This window comes from Oryza sativa, chromosome 6 (genome assembly GCF_034140825.1).
Source record: "Oryza sativa Japonica Group chromosome 6, ASM3414082v1".
NCBI classification, from domain to species: domain Eukaryota; kingdom Viridiplantae; phylum Streptophyta; class Magnoliopsida; order Poales; family Poaceae; genus Oryza; species Oryza sativa.
This window is the reverse complement of record NC_089040.1, coordinates 28,320,001-28,338,166: the sequence shown is the minus strand read 5'-3', so window position 1 is coordinate 28,338,166 and position 18,166 is coordinate 28,320,001. Positions and strand designations below refer to the sequence as shown.

Below are 18,166 nucleotides of genomic sequence, written 5' to 3'. Positions count from 1 at the left end.
TGGTCGATCCGTTTAGCGGAGGGTCGTGCTGGCACGACCTGTCTAGCCAGGCTGTGCTTCAGTTGCTACCCGGGTTGTCATGCCAACACAACAAGTGCATGTGTGAGCCAGCACGACATGACCCAGGAATAGCGCATAGCTTGGCCCGTGCGACACGATGGGACCGACGGAGTAAAGGAAAACGGAAAAATTGAAGAAGCCAAGGGTTCAGGGAAGAGGAAGCGACGGAGGATGCTTGTCGACATAGATCTGCACGGTAGCATCGTGGTATGGCCAACCCAATTCGTGAGCACAACTACTAAGCATAGCGATCACTATGGACTCACCAGCTCGGGGCGAAGAAAGTAGGAAGTGAAGGGCCATGGCATTGCTTGACGATGAGGATGAGGAATGTGCTATTAATGAGCGGGGGATCTCATTTGTGCAACATGTGCCGAAGTTTGTGCAACATGATAGAACAGACTCTATTCATATTTTTTTTTCTTAGTATATGTTAAATTTGGGCTAACCGGCCTCAACACAGTCCACGTAAACTAATCGTGCCATGCCAACTCAACATGACCCGACATCTCATCTCACTGGACCGTACCTGGGCTCTAGACCCAGCACATAGGGCCGACACAGCATGGCTGTTCGGTCAGCCGTGCCTAATCGGACAGTGCCCCAAAGGTAGCTATTTTTTATCCACCATCTCAACCATATAAAAAATTAAAATAAAAACCCGCCGTGTTAAAGGTTAATCCCAAGGGCTTAATTTGAAAAATGGGATTGGAAGTGATATATACATTGTTTCTATTTTTCATATTTCGGGTACGGTGGGGATGGGATGTGCAATTTGCAAGGAATGGGATGCGCTAGGCGAAATTACTAAACTGCCCTCGCCATTTTGACGCTTCTATCTCGCCCACCGGCCACCGCTGCCGTCTCCATCCATCCCGCGAGGCGCCGCCGCCGACTCCGCCTCCGCCTCCGCCTCCGGCGATCCCCATCCATCACGCGAGGCGCCGCCTCCGCCTCCGGCGACCCCCATCCATCACGCGACCGCCGCTTCGTCGGCATCCTCCCACCGCATCCATCCTGGTGAGTGAGCACATCCTCCCGCCACCGCAGCCCGCCTGCGCCGATCCCCATCCGTCGCTCGTTCTGCTCCTTCTGCCCGCATCCGTTACGCACACGGCACACCTCTCTACCCACGCACTTTCTGTCTTTCTTCTCCAAATTTGCGTTAGCCTCTAGCTTCTGTTCTAGAGATCTGCCCTCAACCTTAATACTAGTAGTAGTAACAGTTTGATGGTTCCCCATGTTAGATCCGCCACTGTAGAATTTTCATCGTTTTATTTTTTTGCTGCTCAGAAGAAGATCATCGTCAAAACATGTCGCTCATTTCGAAGCTGCGGTTGATCACTGTGGATGTCACCGGTACTCTGCTTGCCTACAAAGGGCAGCTTGGTGATTACTACTGTATGGCAGCTAAGGCTGCTGGGAAGCCATGTCCTGACTACCAGCGAATGCATGAGGGCTTCAAGCTTGCATACACCGAGATGGCAAGGCAATACCCATGCTTTGGATTTGCAGCGAAGATGCCGAATATCGACTGGTGGAGGATGTGCGTCAAGGATTCTTTTGTTAAGGTGATGCCACTGTTTTGTAGGTCTGAAGCTTTTCAGGAACTAGTGATGTCTTTGTGTTCAGAGGCTAAGTGCTTCGGTTGCTTGATATGTGCTGTCTTGTAGGCTGGTTATGAGTATGACGAGGAGACATTTGAGAAGATTTTCAAACGGATTTACTCTTCTTTTGGCTCGTCTGCTCCGTACTCGGTATTCCCTGATGCGCAGCCCTTCATGAGGTGGCTTCGCGGGAAGGGGCTCACGGTTGGAATTGTCAGCAACGCAGAATACCGTTACAAAGACGTCATCTTGCCTGCTCTAGGACTGAACCAGGTTCGATATTCTCCGCATAACAAATTACACCTCATGCTCCTCTAATGTTATCATCTTCACAAGTAAATGTTGTGGTTCATGACTTCTCTTGATTTTTTTTTAACCAGGGCTCCGAGTGGGACTTTGGGGTGTTCTCTGGAATAGTTGGTGTGGAGAAGCCAGATCCAAGTATCTACAGGATTGCACTGGAAATGGCGGGCAAGGTCGCGCCAGAAGAGGCGCTTCACATAGGCGACAGCATGCGCAAGGACTACACCCCTGCACGGAGCATCGGAATGCACGCGCTGCTTCTGGACCGATTCAAGACCGCCGATGCTGAGAGCTGGAGGAAGTCTGGAGCAACTGTGCTCCCTGACCTGGTAGCTGCTCAGGAGTGGCTCAGCAAGAATCTCAAGGATGAGCCAGTAGCAGCTGAACAAAATGTCTGACCTTAGAAAATTCAGTTCCCCTGTCACTGAGCTGAATTCCCTCTTGTTTCCTAGTTATGAAACGAGGGAGGCAAAAGAAATGTGCCATTGATGTATTTGTATTGTACTGATGGAATAGGTTATGTGATGGTTCTTGGCTGCTGGATTATGTAAGCTGTTTGGTGTTGAACTGTTGATGCTGATTGCTGAATATGTCAAGCAAATCAGTGTGGCAGAGCATTGTTGTAGTCTCCCATGAACTGTGTTTCAGCGAAGAAAACTAGTTTTGTTTGGCATCTTCGCCTGTCTGAAGCAATAAAAGCAGGGCAATTTCAGTTCTGTTTGTCATTCTATTCCACACCTGTCTGAAAAAAAAGAACAAAAAAAAAAGCAAAGGCATTTGATTCTGCCGCTCGTGTTTGAGATAATGTGAGAGGTTTGCAGCATTTGATCATGGTAGACAAGCAAATCTGTTAAAAATTATTCAATCCCATATTCCCATTATCAGAAGACAGTTTGTTTGTTTTATTACTGAAGCATGCATATCAGCATGATGAATGAACCACTTAAGCCAATAACAGAACGGTTTAGGCATTCAGAATGATAGGATTCTATTCATCACAAAACAATCAGTACCGATTCTATTCATCACTGCTATATGCAGTTCCGAAATAACAAAAGAAACAATGAAACAAAACAGCGTGGTTCTTATGCTAAGATGTACATGAAGGTCTAGGTCAAACCAAAGACCTGATTACACTCCCTGACAATTTTCAGTATATCATCATTAAGTACATGATACATGTCACCGGATGAGCCATTTTTATGCGACAAGTGTTTTGGACGTCTTAACGGCCTCCAGGATGTCTGTTCCAGGACAAGTAGTTGTGATCACCCAATTTCCTGCAAAAATACCGCAGATAAATATAGTAGAACGACTTTCATATACCAAATACAGCATGTGGTTGTGTGTAAATACAGGTGCATATCAATGCAACATGAGTATGATACTAACTAGCTGTGCCCTGTGCTGCCTTAGTATTTTACCCTAACAAAATTTGCAACTAAAGAGATTCTTCTATAAAATCTCAGTCAGCAAAGGAACGAAAGTATGCATGTTCAATATGAACATTTTAGCTTTGTTTCTTTATTTTGATACAATGATACAACCCAGTACAGCAATGCCACATCACTCTTAATGGCACTAATAGTCGTAAGAATGATATGCACCAAAAAATGATCGACAGTAGACATGTTCTCAGAAAACATAATAATCCAGGAAATGAGCTTTTTGCATAACACCCATGTCATGAATGTAGCATTCCACAGCATATGCATCTACATAGTGAACTATAATGAGAAGGTTAACTGCATGGCCTACAAGCATATCAAGTATATAGCACATGCATTTCCATTTAATTGCAGGGAACATATGTTACCAACCTTGGTTTTATGAGGTATAGCAAGGTGAAAGCAAATGCCAAGAAAAAGCAGACCCCTCCGACTATAACATACGCAAATCCTAGAAAATCATTCTTCCCACCAAGCCAGGTTGCAGTAGAAAGGACCAGCTTTTTCTTGCCACCAAAGTTATATGTATTGTAGTTGTTACTCAGCTTCACAGTTATGGTATCATTCTTCTTGAGGTCAACATATATTCTCCCATACAACTTTCTGAATGTAGGAAGTGCCGCAGTCCGCATCCAAACGATAAGGTCCTCTTGCTCACTCAACTGTCACATAGAATGCGAACTGATATGAGTTACTCATAGAAATTCCAAGGCTAGGCAACTTTTTTATATATCTACGTGAATAAGAACTCAAATGAACTATAGTTGATATTAGCAGAAAATCAAGATGTTAAGCATATGTAATAAAATGCGTAACAGTTTGCCTCCAACTACATGCATGTGCAACAGCGTGATAGCAAAGATCAAGAGTTCACATACTGGGATTGCCGGATCAAGTGTTCCTCCACCTTTGAGCAAACCATTCTGAAAGTTGCTTGGATAGACATTTTTGCCAAATTTGTGCTCCCTATCACTTTTCCAAGAGATGTCCTTCTTGTCTACTGTCAAGTTCTCATTGCCACGAGTGAAGCTATATGTATCATTGAACAAACTCCAAGCAATCAGCCCACAAGGAACAATCGGTTTTCCATCTGCCGTGGTTTTCTCAGGTTCACAGGCAGATGTCTGGTTTGCCTTCGCAGCGTCCCTTAGCTGTCCATCATTTCGGCTCTTCACATATCTGAATTTGGAAAGAGTTATACATACTAGGTATCAAATGCATGTTATTGTTATCATAAGGCAAAAAAGTCATAGGTTTCATTGTTGCCAGATTGGTTAGGAAGGCTAAGTAATCAAATTCTTGATTGAAAACCTTGAATAGAATCATGTCATACCTCCTATGATTCTGGTAGAAATTATCAAGTTGATAGTATACAAAAATTGGCTGATTCATATCCTCTGTAATCTGGAGATAAAAACAAAACAGTTCCCATTTAGCCAACAAATTTTGATACAATGTCCACTTACAACCACATGCTAATTAAAGTTTTAAAAAAATGTCCCAGATATATTTAGCTGCAGTGTTGCTCCAACTATATACCCTAATCATTCAATATGAGGTAACTGCCAGAAAATTAAGCTCATTACTGTCAGAGTCCTTGTGCACTCTTTGGATATGTTTGGGTTTTGGATGTAAGCAAGCTTGTTATCAGTCATGTTGGCTGGCACGCATGCATCATCATACCGATCAACTATCTCAACAACCTGCAACAGTTTCAAACAGATAAATACAGAAACTTCCAGAACATGTCCTATTGTGTAAAAGATACAGAGCATACATTTTGTGCAGCTAGCAGCGAAACAACACCAACTGGTACGAAGATGACGCCGACAAGGAAAAACACCGATACAACCTAAGTAGCACAAAGCCAAAACATCAGTGAACGGCTCCGCACATATATTCATCTTTTATCCCCTAAAACTAGTAACACCCTAAATCTATTAATCCTTGGAAGTATGCAACAAGTAATTAAACTTACCCATTTTGGAGTTAGAATTGGTTTACAAGCCGGCAGCTCCTGCTGCGTGAACTTGGAATCTGCGCATGAAAAATTTACGGAGTAAGAATCAGCTCACAACCTGGAAACGCTAGTCAGATTCGCTTCCCCTAACACTTGATCGGCGTTTTCGACCTAAAATGTTCGTCTATGCAAAGAACAAACCAAACAATATTAGAATTGCGCACAGCTCAATTTAATCAAGGTTTCTCCTGGACTATTGAAACTAGCTATATAATCACTAGAGGTAAGTACACCCAACATAAATCATTACCTACCATACTAATCCAAAAAGAAAACATGCATGAGCTAGCATCCATCTCGAGAGCTGAGACCCCCCCTAAGCTAGCCAGATTACCACCACCTTTGCGGGGTGAAATTGCGAAAAGAACCCAAGCTACTAACTACTACATGGACTTCGCTCTCAGCAACAGCTCTGCTCATCGCATCCTGATCTTGCACTAAGGCTAGACGAGACAAGAAGCAAGCAAAGAAGAGCAAAGAGAGAGAGAGATCTCGCGCGCTCACACTTGGGCATCTTGGTGTTCCTCCTGGCCGCGCCGCCACCGCCGCCGCCATCCCCGTCGACCCCGGATCCGCCGTTGCTCGTGCTCCCGCCCGCCGCGTGGTTGTTCATCGCGCCAAGCCGCAGCCACCACCACCCACCACCTCCTCGACCCCACGACCAAGAAACCTCAAGAACCGGGCCCCCGGAGCCCGAGGCCCGGGCAGGCGGGCCTCCCTCGAGGCTAGCTTGCCGCGATCTTGGAGCTTGCTAGGATTGCAAGCAAGGAAGGGGAGGATTTGACCTGTGGAGAGAGGGGAGGGAGGAGGAAGACGAAGAGAGGAAAGGAAGGGAGGCTTTGCTGTGGTGGTTGGCTTGGGAATTGGGAGTTGGGATTAATTTTTTTTTCATATGGTCAAAACAGGTTTTATTTTCACTGTCTTTGTTCTAGAATATTTTTTTCTTTTCTTTTTTAAGGACTTTTCTTATAAAGGTTTAGGCCCTGTTTGCAACTGATAAATATGAGGATTAAGAAAGTATACGCAAAAACGAAAAAAAATAATAACATATGATTATTGAGTTTTGATTATTATAAATTTAGAAGATGAGTTGATTTGATATTGTAGAGCAACTTAATCAGAAAATAAAAGGCCTAATACTAATATATAGTTTGTTTTTCTTTTTTTTAGAGATTTTTTCACAGCTATCAGTTAGATCTATTTTGTTCCTTTTCAAGCACTTTTCTTCCCATGTTTAGTACTAATGGGTTTTTTTTAAAAAAAATCTTTGAGATTTTTCGTAGCTACTATACTCATATTTACGTAGTTGCTAAAAAGTTTTATGATAATATGTTAATACCTCCTCTTAGAATAAAAGAGGTTTTAGAGTTTGACACGATTGTTAAGAAATTAGGTAGAATTAAATAGAGAGATATTGTGATTGATTAAGAAGTTAAGTTAGGTGAAAAAAGTGAATGGTGGAAGAGTTGTTATTGGTTGAGAAGAGAATGTTGGTGGAGAAGTTATTGTATTTTAAAACAAATTTTAAGTGCTAGAAATAGTTATATTTTGGAACAGACTATACCTACCATAATAGCACATATAGTCCCTGTATTATGGAGAAAACGAGATAGAAGGACAGTCTGTACTCTGACAAAGCAAGATTATGTGTTACAAACTATGGCAGAAATAGTGATACGGAAGTATCATTTCAAACAAATCTGCACATGTGATTTTAGTCAGCACAACAAAAATATGAAAGGTACTCAAAGTTCACCTTAGACTAATCTGGCCCTTATGACGAACTCAATATACGGAACATTTTTGGTCATGCATGTGACACCTGGCAATAAGATATTGGTGCTTTTGTGCTGCGCCTCTACCCTCTAGCCTTTCTAGAAGATGAACACCGTTAGTCGTTAATTAATTAATCTTCTACAGTTGTAGTTTGACTTGTTCATCACTCTCTTGCTGATAATTTATCATTATATATGGAATCAATGTTGGTCACTCATTTTCGTACTTACGGTAGAAAAATCAACGACCATAAATGATGTATCGTATACGTTATCTCACATGACCATGACCTATAGAACATTGACACTTAATTTCAAGTTAACAGTCATCGTTATCATCGCCGTTTAGGTTTGGGTCTCGTTGAAATTTGAAAATTCAAATGTCAAGGTCAAACAATGTCATCTTGGAAGACAAAATAAAATGCGATTAATTAGTTGCCCTCTTGTGCATCCTGTCCGTCCAATGCCATTTTCCGGCCATCCATCAGGTAGGAGAATATTGCGTTGACGTTGGGAAGTCTTTGGTGGGCCCCGGCTGCAGGCCGCGCTGTATTGGGCTGATAGTGGGCTCTAGTATGGGCCCTGATGGGCTGGATACGTCGTTTCAGCCTGATTCGTATTATAGCTAATTTTTATATATTTTTTACGAGGGATTGCAGTTTATAAAGGATGAGTTTCACCACCATCTCGAATAAATATTGATATTATAAGTTGATAATGGCACAATGCCTATTGGAGACTCTAGGATGAAAAATAAAAATAAAACAGAGAAAGAAAAACAAAAGAAACTCCGGTTGCGCCTAATTTTTAGCAAAATCGTTTGGTTATAGGTTATTACATTTTTGGACTCTGGGAGCAGTTAGCAGGTGCTGAGTCATATGCCTCTACAAATAAATTCGGATATCATATTATTAATTATGCCATTTTGGAACACCATCAAACAAGACAGTGTACATATACACACACACATATGCTTATTGAGTGATCATGCAAGAGGTTTATTACACCTCTTAATCATAAATTATGATACCCCATAGCCATAGAAGATGTTCCTCTAAATAAGTAATACCTACCTTCCTCCCAAAATATAGTTGCTATATTTTGAAGCGGAGGTAAGGCTATTATCCTCTGGATTTTTCACATATTGGTCCTTTTGAAAAACTTATTTCGTAAATAGACCCCTGAAAAAACTTATCCCAGAAATGGTCCTTTTTGGGGTGCCAGGGTGGCTGGCGCCGCGCCGTCCCCCTGCCGACGTGGCGGGGCGATGCTGAGGTGGCTAGGGGGAGCACGCCAAAGTGGCTGGCGCCGCCCTAGGAATGAGGGCGCCAGCATGACTGGCGCCCCCCCACCCCTCACCTCCATTCATGTTTCTCTGTATGGAGTTGCAACGATGTTATTTTTGTTTTATTTTTTCGGATGTTTTTTCACACTTAGGATCACGATACAACCAACCACCAAAAAAAATTTCAACTCGAACTACCACTTAGCTAAGTCTACCACTTAGTCTACTTTGCACCTTCACTAAAATTAGACCATAACTTCTTTAGTAAAACCTTTTGATCAGCATGTTAAACATAGGAGAGATCCTTTAGTAAATTAGACTATATGAAATTACTTACTTAATCTAATTCAAAATATAACCATATAAAATGATAGCCATAAGTTAAACAGTATAGAGATGCAATTTTTTATTTTTATTTCATTTTTTGATATTTTTTTCACACTTAGGAGAACATAGGAACCAACCATATAAAAAATAAACTCAAACGGACAAAATGTGACTTGTAGAATTTTCCAAAACTCACCGAAACGGACAAAATATGTCATTTATTGAAATAGGCGTAACTTTCTCATACGGACTCGGAATCAGGCAAATAATATATCCACGGACATCTACATAAAAAGTTACACCCGATTCTCCCTTGCTTTGCCAGGTTCGGCGATATTAAAACCTCCAAATTCCACTTGCAAGATTGTGTTTTTGAGGAGAGAAGTTTTTCGGTAGAGCTTTGAAAAATTCCACAGGCCACATATTTCGTCCGTTTGAGTTTATTTTTTATATGGTTGGTTATTGTAAGTTCCTAAGTGTGAAAAAATATCAAAAAAAAATAAAAATAAAAAAGTTGCACATCTCTCTCCTCTGCACTAGTTCGGAGAGAGAGGAGAGGAGAGAAAAAAATTCTACGGGTTACATATTACGTCCATTTGAGTTTATTTTTTCTATGTTTGGTTCTTATGTATCCCTAAGCGTGAAAAAAATATCAAAAACATAAAAGAAAAATAAAAAATTCGGGGGGGGGGGGTGGCGCCAGCCATTCTGGCGCGCTCTCCCTAGTCACCTCAGCATCGCCCCGCCACGTCGGCGGTTATGGGATAAGTTTTTTTAGGGGTCTATTTGCGAAATAAGTTTTTCACAAGAACCAAAATGTGAAAAATCCAGATTTATCCTCTCACTTCCTTCCTGGAGGTGAGATCTTCGCCTGCTCATTGGCGGCGGGCCACGTGGCACCAGATGCGAGGGCTTGGTGTGCTTTCTCCATCATGGACCGCATGTATTTCTCCTGGGCCTCAACCCTCATCTGGAGGTGCTTTTCTGCCTGCATGCAAAGAAATATATTCACTTTCTGGGTGTCCAAAGAAAATGCATATGCCAAATATAATACTCATGATGAGTTGAAAGATTATTGAAAAAAAAGTTGTGCTAGCACTAGCAGGGTAAACTTCCCAAGAATGTTCCTCTTGCAAGAGACATATCATTTAATTTTCAGATAGAACATGTGAGAATTTAATGGGGAACGTTCATGCATGTAAAGTTCAGAAGCAACATGCTATTCCTTCCGCAAATATCCTCTTTTTTATCAAATCCTAATAAAATTATACTACATTTTATATGCTCCGATCCTAATACATATATCTGCTACTTTTATAAATGGGAGGAGCAAATAATGAACTTAAAGGGGTACTAATTTATTTTGAGATAAATGGGAGGAGCAAATAATGAACTTAAAGGGGTACTAATTTCTTATGTGAACTAGTCATCAGTATGCAATGATGAATTTAAAAATACATATGCTCTCTCACCTCTTGTTGTTCTTGGCTCTGGGCCTTCTTATCTGCCCCATTCACATGCACGTTGCGGCTGTGAAGATCGACAGAACAGAAAATTAATTTTGAAAACATATGAACATGCATGGAGCTAGATCGATCAGAAAGTATAGACAAAAGAAAATTAATTTTGATTGTTTGGCTAAAAAGAGGGTGCATTTTGAATTAATGAACAACAAATTAATATAGCCATGGTAAATCAACTTACTCTGAATTCGTGCCTGAAGATGGCGCTGCATTCCATTGATTGTCCATTGCTGAAGTACTGGGAATTGAAATGGCGATGGATCGATCGAATGCACGAAGAAGATGATGAAATAATCAGTACTCTGACCGGTGTAATAAGAGATATATATAGGAGTACAGTGGCGCAGTTAAAGGGTTTGTCTATGGTAATATTCTAAAATCATCCCTAATTATCATCAGGTAATTAATTAGCATGATCAGAGGAGCCACATATATGTTAATTTGCATGCGCAGATCACGCTACTACCAAGGAAAACCGCTTGTAATAATACAAGGGACGAGGGCGGGTGCATTTCAGGAACAAATATTTCTTTCCTGAAACCAGAAATATTCCACCTTTCTAGTGGATTTCAGGAAAGAAATCGGGACCATATATAATTGCAAGTCCCATGTACTCAAGGGGATATGAAAACAGCCAGTTTTTTTATACAGCCAATATAATTGGGGTGCATGAAATGGGCTGATTCATACCCGCCGTTATCTTTACTATTGTACAACCTGCTCACCGCCCCTCCTCTTTATTGTTATTGGGCTTTTAAAAATCAAACATAATCGTTATTTTGGTTCTGTTTTATATTTTTTTAATATCGCGTCAACTGCCCCACCCTATCATGTTGCCTCTTCTATTTATTATTATTGGGATTTTAAAGGTCGAACACGATTCTTGTTGGGATTCCCCAACATGAATTAACATACACGTTTCTCAAACTCTTAACAATACGTGATTTTTGAAAAATTTGTACATATATGAATTTCTTATAGTAAATACTATTTAATTTAAATCTATTTCCTAACTTTATAATACTTCATTCATTTATACCTCGAATAATTAATCTTAACAGCTGCTGAAAAAAAAATAGAACAGTTGCTTGTGTCCCTGACCATATGATATGATCTGAATTCTGAATTGTACACTAGCACAAGCAGTGTGAAGTTCAGCAATTCCAGGGGCACTGTGTATAGACATTAGACTGTACATACATATGCAGCATTGCAGAAAGGAGGCGACGCAGAACAAACGAAGCTTCCACTCTCAGCAAGAAAAGGCTGCATGCATCATGCTATACAGGGCTCAGTCACTGATATAATTGGAGCAAAATTAATCCAAGCTAATTAACTGTGGATATATTTGAGCTAGCTACTTTAAATTAAGCCATTGCATCGTGATTCGGGAACAGTGCTTAATTGTGCTGTTATGCAGTGTTGGTCTTTCTCTCTCCCCTTCTCTCCCTTCTTTGCTTCTCTATCGGTGAGAGGAAGACAGAGCACCGGCGACGAGGGCCAGTCCCCTCCACCCGCCGCTCCGAGCTCCGCCGCCCCCTCCTCCCGCTGCCCCGAACTCTGTCCTCTGCTGCCCCGAGCTCCGCCACCCCCTCAGCCCTAAGCTCAGCTCACCACCGTCCCGAGCGCCGGTGGTTGCGGGCGCCCTTTGCTGCCGCCCACTCCGCCCGACATCGTCCCGAGCTCCGCCGCCCCCTTCGTCGCTCCTGCCCGCCGCCGTCCTCAAGGTGAGGAAGCGAGAAGAGTGAGGATTTTGGAGAGAGGTAGAGAGGTGAGGGGTAAAAGAGAGGGTGAGAGACTGACATGTGGGGCCCGCTGATTTAAAAAGAAAAAAATTGCTGACTGGATTGCCACGTAAACCAAAACCGTTTGTAAAGCTGCTGGGGGGATTCATCCAATATCGATAGTTGAGGGTGAAAATTGACTGGTTTTCAAGTTTAGGGGATAATTCGTACTCATCCAATATTTCAGGGGGGGTAATTTATACTTTTTCCTTTTAATAATCCATAGCAACAAACGAGTAATTTTGGCTAGTAGTTGATCGATAAAAGGAACGCCAATAATATATAACATTTTTAAGTGCTTGGGCTCATTAATAATCTTTTTAAATGCCTACCCCCAGGCCCCGAGTAATAATCATGAAAATTTCTAGAAATAATGTTAATATAATCTAGATGACATGCAAGTATATATATGTTTTTTTTTTTGCAATGAACGGGGATATATTACTCATACTCAGCACCCAACAGGTGAGAGATAAAATTACAAGTATCATCCGGCCGGTCAGAAAGCAGTTAAAGCCTCGCTACGCCCTTTATTAGCCAGGGCGTGGCTAACACTATTCTAGTTACGATGAATCTTCAGAATAACAATATCCCTATTCCCAGCCATGAGGTTTCTTATCTCCCTAACAAGGAAAGCTAACTCCGAGCGCTCCTCCTCCTTTGACTGGATTAGTTGGATTGCCCGTAAGCAGTCAGTCTCCAGGATAATTGGCAGTAACGTCCATTAATTGGAGTGCCAGGATATATATATGTTGACTGTACGTAGTAGCTAGATACATCAGATACATGGATAGGGGAACTAACTAAAATCTAACAGCTAGGAACACTGCTGTATTTTCGGTATCTTAGGTACGTTCTTTTTTCTCCACTTGTAAATCCACCTTTCTAGAATTTCATGAAACGATCGATCAAGCACTTGCACTTAATTATATCCTTAAAATATTTACCCATGAGTAAAAACATGTTATCACATGCATGCATGCCGTACTGTGACACGACTCCAAATACATATATATAAGAAAACTTTCGTTAATGTTCAGACAAGCATGGATGAATTAAGACAACACAAAATTAAAATTTACAAACTTTAAGCCAAAATTAAGAATGTAGGCACGACTAATTATCTAGATCACCCTCCTCTCTCAAGAACTTAATTAATTGCATGCATGGATGCATCCTAATTAATTGAACGATGCATAATGCAATACTACTTTTGTATACTCTCCCAACTAATAACAAGACAGTTACATATGCTTATTCAGTGATCTTGCAAGATCAGTTCAGCCTGCTTGCTGGTTTCACCACAAAATTAAACATGCAGTTAATATAATTACCTCTTCAATTCATCATCAATTAGTTTACCCATAGGAGATGTTCCTAGCCTTGGCTCCAACAATTGGACTACTCATCCTCTCACTTCCTACAGGTAGCACTGTTTGCTGTGGAGGTGGTGATCTCATGTCAAGCTTAGAGCTCATCTGACCCTCAAACCCCTTACTGCCCATGGAGTCTCCTCCTGACATGGTGATGGCCTCCATCATCATCGTCGTCGTCGCCGGCGCCGCCATCTGGAGCTGATGATCGCCGGAGATCTTCGCCGGCTCGCCGCCGCCGTCGTCGGCGCCGGGCCACACCATTGGGCTCTTCCCAGTACTGGAGCTGTAATTGAATGCCAAGAAGGTATCAATTGATGGCCTGATCTCCATCTGCTCATGCTGCTGATGCAGGTGATCTAGATGGCTTCCTCCATATAACTGCAGATCATCTTGCAGAGAAGGGAAGCTCATGGAGCTGCCAATGTCAAGGACAGCTTGGCTGCCTAGAGATTTGTATCCTGCGTGCCACGTGGCGCAATCTCCTGAGGACGAGATGGCTTGGTATGCTTTCTCCAGGATGGTCTGCATGTATTTCCCCTGGGCCTCAACCCTCATCTGAAGGTGCTTTTGCACCTGCATGCAAAGTTAGTTATATTCACTTCTTTTGTGTCCAAAGAAAATGCATATATGCCAAACTCATGAGTGCCACAGATGAGTATAGGAAAAAAATAAAGTTGTGCTAGCTAGGTAAACTTCCCAAGAATGTTCTTGCATGGATGCATCTCATTTTCAGAACATGTGAAGGACAAACATTGACATATAAGCTGTCCACAAGCATGTAAACTTCCCAAGAACGTTCATGCATGCATGCAAAAGTTCAAAGGCAACATGTGAAGGAGCATATGCAGAATAAAGCAAAGCAAATTAATAAGTAATTTCTTGGGCTATTAAGTTCAGTATGTGATTAATTTGACACCATGCTGAATTACAGAAAATTAATTTGTTTCTGACAATGCTCTTAATTACCTCTAATTGTTCATGGAATCTTCTCTGAACTTCCATCTTCATCCTTAGTGCCTCATTCACATGCACGCTGCGGCTAACAATTCATAGAAATTTTGAATAATAAGATAGTTATTAAAAACCACATTTTGAATTAATGAACAACCTAATCTAGCTAGGGTACTCTATGAAAAAAAAATCAACTTACTCATTCATGCTTCTTCCCATGATGCCCGAAGAAGACGCTGCATTCCGTTGCATGTCCATTGCTGCAGTGGGAAAATGGACGAATATAAGTTTGAATATAATTCACCTTTTGATTATATTCAGAGAAAGTGTGAAATTAACTATTCTGAAAGAATCATGGTAAGTAAATTAAGCTGTTTAAATAGCTAGCTAGTACAAACGAAACAGAAATTCACTGCTAACATATATCAAGTCGGTAAACTTTAACAAGCGGAATTAAAGGAAGGAAAAACATGCATGTGCGAACAAACTAACAAGCTAACTAGCCAGCTAATTATAAGAACACAATTAGGAATGTAATATGCTATTTTAACAAGTAGATCGTGTGTTTACCATCCTTAACCGAGTGGTCGTTGAAATCCTTGTGCTGCTTCCCAAGTCTGAATTTCTGAAAAAACAACAATCTACAACACATGAGAGATCCAGAGATACAGAAGTCTGAATTTCTGAAAAACAACAATCTACAAAACATGAGAGAGAGAGAGAGAGAGAGCATAAGCTAACCCTAGTTCTAACCATGCTAGCTAGTGCAACTAGAAAACCATATATAGACATGGATCTATATATGTACTGCACACACACCTGAAGATGGCTCTTGAGATGGTAAAGTGTGAGTCCCTTGACTCCCATAACCCTCATGATCGTCTTTGGAGTCGCCTCTACAATTGATCAAGAGTTTGATCATGAAACATACAAGTAATTTACAATTGATCAAGAGTTTGATCATGAAACATACAAGTAATTAATTAAGAAGAACCGAACTCGAACCAAATAAAATCAAATCAAATTCTCAGCATCAAGATCAGTCATGTATAGAGCGTAGCTACGTACTGTCCGGGCCTCCGAGCTGGGTGACGGCGTCGACGAAGCGGTCATGGAGCTCGACGGTCCAGCGGAGGCGTGGCTTGGGGTCGGTGGTGAGGACGAGGCCGGAGTCACCCTGGACGCACAACGGCGGCCGATCATTCGAGCTCGCCGCCGCCGCGGCGCCGCCGACGCCGACGCCGCCACTGAGCTGCTGCTGCTTCTTGGAGGAGGAAGGAGAAGGAGAAGGAGAAGAAGAAGGGAACATTCTATTCTCCTAGCTAGCTTTCCTCCTCCTCTTAAGAACCTCTCTCTCTCTCTAGACTCACTAGATCTCCTCCCTCTCTCTCTCTCTCTGTTACAGATTTGGAAGAGATTCAAGAACAAAGGAATAGGGTTCGATCCTCTCGCGGCACGCGGAACGAGGAGGGGAGGGGGAGGAGGAGAGAAAGGACTACGGTGTTGGTAGAGAAGCTGTACTGCTGCTACGGCGACGACCACATCACTTGATCTCTCTTAGCTTCTTTTCTTGATGATATGTTCTCATCTCTCTCTCTCTCTACACCTCTCTTTGTTGCTTTAGGTGCTTTGTTTCTCTCTCTTTCTCCTTTCTCTCTCTAGGTCTCGGCGTAGAAAGCGCGCGCACCGGGTGATATTCTATCCGGGGGGGAAAGCGGCCACCGCCAACTGCTAGCTAGCTCGAAGCCTCGCCGGTCTCCTTGTCCTGCCGCCTCGCTTTGTAACAGAGGTGAGGAGAGAGACCTTGAATTATATTACTCCCTCCGTATCGTTAATAAAAAGTCAACGGCGTCATATATTAAAATACGGAGAAAGTATTTGTTAGTACTACCTCCTTGTACAAATGTATTTTTGAGCTAACCAACGTCAAAGAAAAAAAATGAAGGGAGTAATAATTAAGCTTTTTTTACTAGCTAGCTAGTATAGTTTTTAAGTCATAATTAATCAGCTTTGACCTTAAATGTTTGTGTACTAATGAAACATAAAAACTCCTATATGACGCTTAATATATATATATATTAACAATTATTATGCTGCGTTCGGCAGCAACACAAGGAGAGGAAAACTTTTATTTATTTTTTTTAAAAAAAAGGAAGTCTCACCATGTTTTTTAAAAACAAAGAGAAGAAACTGTTGTGTTTTTATTAAGAAAAATCTATAGAAAAATTGTTTCAAAAGTCATATTTATCTGTTTTTCAGTTAGAAATAATTAATACGTAATTAATTAATCATACGCTAATGACTCACTATTTTTTTCTTAATATTCTCTTTTTTTCTCCTCAAACACACCCTCAGAGCGCCGGTGCATATATACGTATCCTCGAAAATATTAAATTAGTTTTTCCTGCATTTATTAAGTTTTTTTAAAAAAATCAAACAATATTTGTTACCATAGGGTGTATAACTTATAAAGATTGTTAGATAAGTAAATCATATATTGTTGAATTCTCGATTCTAGCAGGTATACTTCACCCAATTTGCAAAGGTTTATCCATTAATAAGCAGGGGTGAAAACGGATCGAGTTCGGTCAGATCTCAACCTTTTCATATCCTAACCCACATTTTATAATCGGAATCGGGTCGGACAAGGATAGTGTCAAATACGGATACAAACTCGTATAATGTCGGGCAAAAATATGGAACAAATACGTACCAAAATAGATACACACACTATTGGTTACGAATATTTATTCGGATATCAAGTCGAAGCAACAACCTTATATATCACATAGACAATAACCATTTAACAATTCCATATATCCATAATACAATTATATTAGGCCATTAGGAACTTAGGAAATAAATAGGGTATAATACATCATAGCAGAACCAATACATAGTACCAAAAAATGCCTCACAAAAACATAATATAGGTAATATCCGTATAATTATCCGGGTAAAACCCGAATTTTTTACCGGATAATCCGTATCCATCGGATACTATATTTCCGAACCCGATCTTATATCCGCCAAAAAAGACATGTATTCGGACCTGATATCCGTGAAAAGTCTCGGGTACCCGAATTTGTCCCGAAATAATGTGGCCGGGCAGGAGGGCGGGAAATACCCGCCCCATTTTCACCCCTATTAATAAGAAGCATTATTAATTCCACATGCATTGTTCATCTATCAATATATATATTCTTATTGCTATGCTATGAGAAGGATTTTTTTACCTACTTAATTAATTACCAGGAGATACAACATACTCCACATTCTTATGTCCTCCGGTTACACGAATTAACACTAAAATTGTCGACCTAATTAAGCTGAATTATGCGCGCCAACAGAGAAGCTAGATTAGTGGAAACAAGAGATGACTTCGTCTTTTATCACTAGTGCATCCAATCATCATATCGTTATATATATGTGGGTCAAACTCTATAATATATATGCATATATCTAGACACATCATGCAATTAGTCATGGAAAAAGGAGTGTACTCAAAAAACACCATCATATCCAAATGATGGCTTGCAGATTGTGAGGGAATTAAAAAGACATGCATTTGCATTGAGCCCCGTGGGAATGGTTGGTTGCCCAAGTAGACATCACAACATATACACTGAAAAAAAAAACCCTAAAGTTTATATAGTGTGCATTGGGGACCAATCAACCACAACCAGTCAGGCAGCTTTAGTTTTTAG

General features: G+C 41.1%; 3 protein-coding genes across 4 annotated transcripts; 1 reads left to right on the top strand and 2 right to left on the bottom strand.

Annotated features, from left to right (window-relative positions):
- Positions 1-869: 869 nt before the first annotated feature.
- LOC4341776 (uncharacterized) lies at positions 870-2,695 on the top strand. Its single transcript, XM_015788206.2, has 4 exons — positions 870-1,080; positions 1,354-1,631; positions 1,734-1,940; positions 2,048-2,695. Exons 2-4 carry the CDS (start codon positions 1,374-1,376, stop codon positions 2,366-2,368), a joined length of 786 nt encoding a protein of 261 aa, XP_015643692.1. The 5' UTR covers positions 870-1,080; positions 1,354-1,373; the 3' UTR covers positions 2,369-2,695.
- A 238-nt stretch (positions 2,696-2,933) lies between these two features.
- On the bottom strand, positions 2,934-6,253 carry LOC4341775 (ALA-interacting subunit 3). The gene is made up of 8 exons (XM_015788205.3): positions 5,943-6,253; positions 5,397-5,455; positions 5,196-5,270; positions 5,005-5,121; positions 4,752-4,822; positions 4,297-4,597; positions 3,791-4,080; positions 2,934-3,250 (listed from the first exon to the last, which is right to left on the bottom strand). Exons 1-8 carry the CDS (start codon positions 6,049-6,051, stop codon positions 3,196-3,198), a joined length of 1,077 nt encoding a protein of 358 aa, XP_015643691.1. The 5' UTR covers positions 6,052-6,253; the 3' UTR covers positions 2,934-3,195.
- Positions 6,254-13,122: 6,869 nt separating this feature from the next.
- Positions 13,123-16,181, bottom strand: LOC4341774 (myb family transcription factor IPN2). 2 transcript variants are annotated; one of them, XM_015786616.3, is made up of 6 exons: positions 15,528-16,181; positions 15,279-15,355; positions 15,030-15,084; positions 14,659-14,719; positions 14,475-14,547; positions 13,123-14,081 (listed from the first exon to the last, which is right to left on the bottom strand). In XM_015786616.3, exons 1-6 carry the CDS (start codon positions 15,766-15,768, stop codon positions 13,491-13,493), a joined length of 1,098 nt encoding a protein of 365 aa, XP_015642102.1. In that variant the 5' UTR covers positions 15,769-16,181; the 3' UTR covers positions 13,123-13,490. The 2 variants fall into 2 exon arrangements, with proteins under 2 accessions (XP_015642102.1, XP_025881808.1); XM_026026023.2 differs by having other exon boundaries at positions 14,475-14,541; positions 15,528-15,916.
- Between the last annotated feature and the right edge of the window lie 1,985 nt (positions 16,182-18,166).